Source organism: Botryllus schlosseri, chromosome 6 (genome assembly GCF_051294905.1).
Source record: "Botryllus schlosseri isolate E-star chromosome 6, Bs_hap1, whole genome shotgun sequence".
Lineage (NCBI taxonomy): Eukaryota > Metazoa > Chordata > Ascidiacea > Stolidobranchia > Styelidae > Botryllus > Botryllus schlosseri.
Genome location: NC_137241.1, coordinates 18818055 through 18826730, shown reverse-complemented (window position 1 = coordinate 18826730; position 8676 = coordinate 18818055). Strand labels below are relative to the sequence as shown.

General features: G+C 41.8%; 1 protein-coding gene and 2 long non-coding RNA genes across 5 annotated transcripts in view; 2 read left to right on the top strand and 1 right to left on the bottom strand.

The window, feature by feature from the left end:
* The window catches only part of LOC145441360 (uncharacterized), a 370726-nt gene that overhangs the window by 82228 nt on the left and 279822 nt on the right, over positions 1-8676 (bottom strand). The window lies entirely within an intron of this gene.
* LOC145440187 (uncharacterized) lies at positions 312-1045 on the top strand. The gene is made up of 3 exons (XR_013915454.1): positions 312-541; positions 607-663; positions 731-1045. It is a non-coding gene; the product is annotated as an uncharacterized LOC145440187 (long non-coding RNA).
* LOC145441352 (transformer-2 protein homolog beta-like) lies at positions 2400-8406 on the top strand. Of its 2 annotated transcripts, none has more exons than XM_080319200.1 (7): positions 2400-2573; positions 2642-2751; positions 5243-5450; positions 5787-5915; positions 6787-6959; positions 7441-7622; positions 7705-8406. In XM_080319200.1, the coding sequence occupies exons 1-7, from the start codon at positions 2541-2543 to the stop codon at positions 7713-7715; spliced, it is 846 nt and encodes a 281-aa protein (XP_080175326.1). In that variant the 5' UTR covers positions 2400-2540; the 3' UTR covers positions 7716-8406. The 2 variants fall into 2 exon arrangements, with proteins under 2 accessions (XP_080175326.1, XP_080175325.1); XM_080319199.1 differs by having other exon boundaries at positions 2401-2573; positions 5243-5462.

Genomic DNA, 8676 nt, shown 5'->3' with positions numbered 1-8676 from the left:
GAGATCGGCGGATTTATGTGTTTATATAGCTCAGTGATTTACACACACACACACACACACAGAGAGAGAGAGAGAGAGAGAGAGATTTCGTCAATCGATGACGCCAAAAAAATATAAGACGGATAAATATGCTGTATCTAACAAAAAAAGGCGCTTTATCGGTACTAGTAATATGGTACTAGTAATATGGGCTAGTAATATGATCATGACGATTTTCGTGTCCAATAAAATAACAAAAACAAATCATAATGCACGATTGATATATATTCGTAGGTGCTTATTATTTTCTCATTATTTGCGTTTAACCATAGGGTTGCCAGTGAACTCGGCACCTGGTGAACTCGGCACCTTTAACTCGGCACCTGGTGAAATCGGCGCTTGTATTGTGACGCAACAATGCCGTATGTCGGTGTTGGTCTATACTCGGTACATGTATTGCTAATTTGACGGATAGAGGGAATGATTGATAAATGCGATGGACATGGACATATGCGTTGAGAATGAAGTGGGGCCGCTACTGGTAGTCGATCTTTACAACCAGGTAAGTCGAATAGTGCTAATTAATTCGATGTGAGCTATCAGAGTTTAACTAAATTTTGTTTGCAGGAAGATGCCGTTGAGATTGAAGTGGGGCCGCTACCGGTAGCCGATCTTAACAACCAGGTAAGTCGAATAGTGCTAATTAATTCGATATGAGTGATCACATTTTAACTTATAATTTTGTTTGCAGGAAGATGATCTCATTGAGTCGTCGTTATCCGATGTGTCCGCTGCTCAGGTCAACTCTGAAATGTCATGCTCGGACGAGTCAACTAATAAAATATTGAAGGGTGTATCGCAAAGAGGATGAGATATGCTGTTTGACGACTAAAGTCGATCGTTCTTACACCAGGAAGATGAAGAAAAAAACATGCCTCAATTCTTTGGAGATGCAAGAATCGTGCAAAATATATATATTTCATTTATTAGTTGATTAGTTATTGATAAGTTCAACTGTTACGTTTATTAGAGATTTTATAAGTTCAATACAACACAACAATACTGATTTTGTATTAGCTGATTACTTATAGGAAGGTGTGATTCTGTCACAGGTAGTTGGTCAGGAGCAGGTTGAAGGGTGACATTAGGGAAACATCCTGCTAAAAAATATAGTTAAAGGGCGATATTTAATTTATAAGGAGCAAGGTGAAGGGTGACATTAGGGAAACATCCTGCTAACAAAACATAGTTAAAGGGCGATATTTAATTTATAATATCCGTTTCTTTGAAGGCAAAAACTGATTATTTTGGCCTTCATAAGTTTCGATGTGTTCATGGGAAACATTTATTGGTGTCATGGGGAACATTGTATTGTCATAAACTCGAAACAATAGAGATCGCACAGCATCCACGGTCAGACAAAGTGCCGAGTTCATCAAGTGCCGAGTTCACCAAGTGCCGAGTTCAAGGTGCCGAGTTCAAGGTGCCGAGTTCACCAGGTGCCGAGTTCACTGGCAACCAACCATAGCCTTGTAGCCGAATGTTGAATTTTAATGGAGTTCGGTATTTTGACGCAACAATGCCGTCTGGAATAATACGGCGCAGCTCACCCCACCCCATAATTTCGGTCCTAAATAGACAATGGATCTTTGAGGCTAAATAAATACAGTCCATCCTCAAGATTACCGGACCACGACTGACCTATCGATCTCGCTTCCCATGACATGCCGCCCTATTTCTTGTCGCTTTCTTTTTCTATACTGTATTCTTTACTTTCATTCAGTGTGCATGCCTCCTCTTTACTACGCCTAGGCCAAGGTGGGTGTCCGATTCCATTGACAAATCCAAGTCGCTTCGACATCTTCCTGTCTATTCATTGTATCGCATTTTTTGTGGTGTATTGAACTGATAAAATTGCTAATAAACCAATGATGATGATGATTGAAGACACACGTGAAGTAGTCGTTGATATTTGATTTGATTTTGGGGGGTTCCAGGATCACGAGCAGAATAAAATTTATATTTTCGCAAGCAGTACCACGGTAGCTTTCGATTGATACGAATTTTATCAATTTTTGCGCTCGGCAAGTTGGTCAAAAGTATCATTGGTTTTTTAGAACATTATCAACTTTCACAAGATAAATATACGAAACTAGTAAACTTGCAAATCAAGCACATTCTTTGGAGAAGGCCAAAGTGATGAGATGATAAGATATATCGATATATAGAGTGTATAAGTATAGATTACTAACCTTCGGAGGTTAGTAATCTGTAGTATAAGACTGCAGTTTCTTTGATAGTAGGCAAAGTGACTTTGATTATAGGTACCGTCTCCCAGTGTATCATTTTTGACTTCGCCGCTTCGCAGATCGCCGTTGACCAATCGGCGGTTCGCATTCTCTAGTGTCATCAAGTGACTGCAAGTAGCGCGTGGAGTGAATGTCCGTTCTCTCTGAATCGCCATATTCGACAGTTCCTGATCCACATTAGCATATTCGTGAGTTCCAATTAACGGCATAAGATCTCTTTAGTAGCAGGTTTGGTTCGTCAAGGTATTTACGATGAGCGATTCGGATTACGGAGATGCAAAAAATGTAAGATAGCGACTATATGTTTTAGCCGGAAAATTTCACTGATATGTGGATATTCTTGATTAAAACAGCACAATAACAACTCGGCGCGGAGTTCAGGAGAAAGATCACGTTCGCCTACGCCGCGATCTCATCATTCTTCCCCAGAAAGAAGACGGTCATACTCCAAATCTAGATCAAGGTATGGGTTTGGTGCTTGATCGATGCTATCCGCCCCCCAGACTGCCAAGCTGCACCTTTTCTGTGTTTCCGCTGTTTTGCTCAACTTGGGCACAATCCAAAGGCACGATTCCGCAGCCTTGGAACATTGCGACCATGTTTATTAGTGACATTTTGTCGCAAAGTCAATACTGTGATGTTGGAAATACTATATTCGTTGAGTTTTGACCTGCATCTAGATCGGAATCTCGGTTCATTTTTTGAAATAAATCCTGCGTGATGAAAGCTTTTCTGCATAGAATAATTTAGTAATTGTACAGAAAATCCTCCGTGATGTTGCCACCAATTCCACTCTATATACCTGCATGAAATCGGTGGCCTGTGCTATCCTATGGAATCTCGGTTAATTTTTTGAAATAAATCTTGCGTGATGAGAGCTTTTCTGCATAGAATAATTAAGTAATTGAAGAAACTTCTGCGTGACGTTGCCACTGATTCCACTCTGGCCTGTGCTCACACCCAGCCAGACTGGAATCAGTGGTTATTTTCGTCAATAAGTTGCGTGTGACAGAAGGGTTTCTTCCATAGAACAATTAAAGAATTAAATGAAAAGTTGCGCGTGACGTTTGCCACCAATTCCACTCTGGACACCCGGGTTGGAATCCCGGTACGTTTAGCGTAATATATTTGGTGTGCCAAGACGGTTCTCAGTGTCACCCCTGTGTATAGTCAGTAGAATCTTTGGTGTGCACGAGACACCGATTCCATATTGGGCCTCACACTAAGTTCTATTTTTTTATTATTTTTTATTAAATTACTTCAACTTGGAGAATCATTGCTGGTCACCTGTTATATTAGGCAAAACGCACCGAGATTACAGTAGGGACTGAGTATAACAAAATTTTTATGCTTGATAATAGGCTACTGCCACATCAAGGGGTTGACAAATATAAGTCACATTAGTTGGCTTGGCACTTGGCAGTGTCACGAGTATTTTTTGTCTTGTATTAAGTGTTCTATTACGCTTGTCAAAAATGTGACGTCAAGTTTACACCAATTCTGAATGATGTGTGCTGCTGACATAAGGTTTTTATGTTGTTCCTAAAACTTAATTGATCAACACTCTCAGAATTGAAACATTCACTCTTCATGAATTTATAAACTAACGCGGTGGTTTTCGACCTGGGTTTCGTTTGCCTTTTTCGTGGGTTTCGCTGAGGTGCTGGCATCATATTATTTCTTAGTATAATCAGCTTCCGAAATAGAGTGTTCGTAAGTATGGGCAAAAGTACTGACTTTTTCCTTTAGTAGGCTAAGTAGATTCTCAAATAGGCCGCGAGCAAGTGAGTCTGGGTGTAGGTGCCGGCCTTTTTATGGTATGCCTAATCACCTTAATGAGTCTTTTGACCGGCTCATAGAATATTTTGCGGTCGGAAATCAGACCAAGATCGTTGAAAGGTTGGGAACCACAGTTGTACTAAGTTAGGGTTACCATATTTTGGGAATCTGAAAAGAGGACACTTTTCCAAAATTTTCAAACTAATAATACTGGAGTAAAATCCGGAAAAAACGGTAAATTTTTCCTGACTTTGTTGTCGGTTGACCAAAAAAAAGGTCATATTTCTGGCTCTAGTCCCGAATTACCGACTTTCTAGTTGATTTCCCGTTGGTTGACTGAAAAAAATCTCATTTCTCTGGCTCAAATCCCGAAATACCCGCGGGTCCGTTACTTGAGCGCTGATTTCCTATATCTGGGTCCAATTTCCACATACATTTAACCAAAATTTTCAAAAAAGAGGACATCTAGGTGTCCTTCGAGGACGTATGGTAACCCTAACTAAGTGCACCACCTTTTGTGCAATTCGTGTATGTGTTTTGGGATTTTCGCGTGAGTAGGTGGTGGGACATAGCCTGCTTGCCAATCACATGCCACAAAGCATAATATCGAATACCTTGGCTTGAAGGGGCACTGCACTCTAAAAATGATGTGGTCTCAAATTGAAGGGTAAAACAAAACAAAAATTTGGTCACAGCCGTTTGCTTCAGAACGCCACCGTAATGGAGCTGCGATGTATTGAAATTTCCACAAACACACCACGCTCCAGCAGTCACGTAGAGATCGAACTTTATATAGCTGTCAGCCGATGTTATGAAGGAAATATGTCGTACACGACAGAAATGGAATACACTAGGCCCGATTTTGACATAATCTCCTGACTGAACATCTTCCGTTGAACGCGGTATCTAAACCACCTTGGCGTGTACGACATATTTCCTTCATGACATCGGCTGACAACTTTGTAAAGTTCGATCTCTGCGTGACTGCTGGAGCGTGATGTGTTTGTGGAAATTTCAATACATTGCAGCGCAGCTCCATTACGGGGGCGTTCTGAAGCAAGCGGCTACGGCCAAAATCTTTTTTTGTTTTACCCTTCAATTTGAGACCACATCATTTTTAGAGTGCAGTGCCCCTTTAAATGTTATTGCAGCTGCTGATTGGAACCATATTTCAGATCTGGATCTCGGAATCATCGTAGCAGGTCTAGGAGTTACAGAAGATCTCGATCTGGCTCTCCTCGCCGCCGATCTCGCAGTTATGAGAGAAGGTCCCGGTCTTATTCCCCACGTTACAGCTCACGCAAGAGGTCCAGGTCGCGATCGCACAGTGGGCGACGTCGTTCATCTAGAAGTAGATCACCGATGTCGGATCGAAAACGACACGTGGGTGATAGGGTGGGTCTCGACTGTTTATGTTCGAACTAAGGCCTACTTATTTCATCAAACCCTTTCCACGCGGCAAACGAGCTATCAAATAATTACTATGATCTTGTCATTACTATTTTAACGCATCTCCCTTACCATTGTCCAATACCAGACATTGCATTGATTGCCTAATCAATTACGTTGTGTGTGTTGTTGCCTGTTCCTGTAACAAAAGAAGCTAAATTGATATACATATATCTGGGAGTCATTCTTCCCCGTAGGGAAAGGGTTAGATGCCGTAAGCTTAATGCATTGAAGCAAGGTGATGTCATCATGCTATGATTCTGATTTCAGATGAACCCGCCGCAAGGAAGATGCCTTGGTGTGTTTGGTCTTAGCTTATACACCACAGAGAGTGACCTGAGAGAGGTGTTTTCACGTTATGGTCGTTTGGATAAAGTGAACGTTGTCATTGATCAAAAGGTTGGTACCTGTAGTCTACATCAGTGGTTCTCAACTACTGGTATGTGTTGACTTCCCTGTCCGTACACCAAATTTATTGCAATTTCATACCTCAATCGCAAAATGTAGGAAGTTGGGTTTTGTCCAATGTCAAAGAATTAGAGCAGTAACCTTTTTCCTGCAGCGCCCGTCTGGCGCCACCCCCCCCCACATCTTAAGGACTAGTAAAAAACAATAGGTAGGAGTTCAAAGTCTGGTGGTCTTTTCGAGTTCGGACTTCACTATTGGAAATCGCGTAAAGTGCGCTTGAAGACCACTCGACTAATCAACACTATAATAATTGTGCGTGCTATAGTCGGGATCAAATCGAGGTGGTTATAAGTTTATAACAACCATCGGGTGTGCACATCCCAAATTCACCTCTGTGACTGGAATACTGGGACGTCGATTGTATGAGTTTTGTTTTATTGCCTTCTGTGACTAGTAAATCAATTCAGATGGTGATAGGTATCCTTGCTCACATTGAGTTTAGTACTGCATCCAGTTATCGCCTTAACATGAATGTATTCCAAACAAAGCCACCCATATTATATACCGTTCATGTGATTTGCGGTTCATAACACTAAACAGTAGCATCCTCTGTGATACGATGAAAAATATTCTCAAAATTCAATTTTGCAGCTCTCAATTACAAATATATTTAGTTGATCATTTTGACCAGAAAGCTTCAAGGCATCTTTAGTGAACAAAGGGCTCTCGCTCTCAAAAGCGGTACCGTGCCTGTTTCTTCGATATCAACACTCTGTGCCACATGCCCCAAAAAATTCCTGGTTTTACGCGGCATACCGGACTTCAGCACCTATGCCACAGCCATCAAATGTTTAATTCACAGACTGGTCGATCTCGAGGATTTGGATTTGTCTACTTCGAAAACGGAGATGGTGCGGAAGAAGCCAAGGACCGAGCAAACGGAATGGAACTAGACGGAAGGCGAATCAGGGTCGATTTTTCAATCACGAAAAGAGCGCACACACCTACACCCGGTGTCTATGTAGGCAGACCTACGTGAGTTGACCCGTGTTGATTTCGACATGAGAGGCAGAAATGTTGATTACCTGATAAGAGCTAGTAAAGTAGTCGGCCTTGCTACTCGAGTAAAAGCAACTTGTTGAATTTCAACTCAATTGCAACTTGAAGTAGAAAATTTTGATCGGAAGAGTACTCGCATAAGTAATGTGACAAAGTGGATTCGGTCGGACGTGGCTGCTTTCAAAGTTGCAGGTTGCATCTTTGCAACTAACGCGAAACGGAGTTGTGCAATGTGCAATTTTCAAAGTTGCCACGACAATTTCGCTTTCTTTCATACAAAATTCTAAGTGTAAAAAGTATGTAGTTTTGCCTAAAAACTGGTGGGTAGATGTGAAAGTATGTTGAAAACTCGCTACTTGAGGTCTTGCAAACAGCGGAAGTATTTCATTACTGACCACCTCTGGATTTTGTGGCCAACGCCTGCTGTATGCTATTTAAATCCCAATGTATATGTTAGTGGACCACCACGAGGTGGCCGGACTTACGACCGATACGGGGACCGAGACCGCGACCGGTACAGCAGACGCGATGACTACAGACGTGACGACTATCGCAGGGACTATGGCAGAAGAAGCCCCTCTCCGTATTCTCGACGACGATCACCCAGCCCTTACTACAGGGACCGTTCCCCTTACCGCAGTAAGAATTGGCTCTTCTGGCTTGAACGCGTAGGGTCCACTTTTCTGTCGTGTGTACTAACGCCGTGCTTTGAATTTTTCAGGTCGTTATTAATCTCGGAGAATGTCACTCTGCCTGCTCATTTGACACTCCCAGTTTGGATCTGTATATTATTATTGATATAGCTAAGGCCGTTTGTCTGTGCTAGGGATAGTGCCGCTGTTATCCTGACCATTGCCGGCTTCTGATTTTCGCATGCTTTAGACTAGTGCCTGTGGTAATTGGCCGTTTTATGCTTTTAGAGGGCATTGAAGAAAGAAAATGAAAAAATGAACAAACAGTGACAAGCCCAATGGCTTTTCGAAGCCGAAATCGAAGATAGAAAATTAGGGAATGGTTGAACGAAAATTGGTAGTAACCGTTGTCACGAAGAAGTAATTGCTTCGGTCTAGAAGATCTTGGGTTGAAGCGTTTTGCAAATCTGTCTCGAACGCGAGTGACTGAGACCAAGAAAGAAACTTGAAGAAATGAAAATATTTGATTCGGCTCATCTCTTTTGCTGACGTGTAAGTTTTGAAATAGGCTATACAAACCTTAAGCTGTTGCGTTGGAAGGTGGGAGTCTGAAAAGGTTGAGACGCTTTCCAACTTCCGATTTTTTGCCAGGTTTGAGGCCTGAAGAGCGAATAAGGTTTTTGAAGTTCTTTGGTCCAAACGGAAGATATTTGTAAGTCTTGGAGTGGCAGGATTAGGCAAACTTTGTCGTTTGTACTTTTATTTTTAATAAACACGTGACTCACGTAATTCATTATTGGTTCCACTTCACTGTATGGTGCCGGGAATTCAGGGAAAGGCGGTAGTAGGGTTTGAGTGACCTCGACATCAGATATATCCGTCACAGTTAGTTTGAAAATGCTTTTAGAAAGCGACGAAACAAGTGTATTGAGCAGAATTCTTAGATTAGGTTCTGTGAAATGTGAATGAAAATCTTGGGGCCGAGGCCAAAAATTCCAGCGATTAAATGTGTATATGCGGCCAATCTGTTGATTGATCAATCCAACGATGAGGAAGTGGAT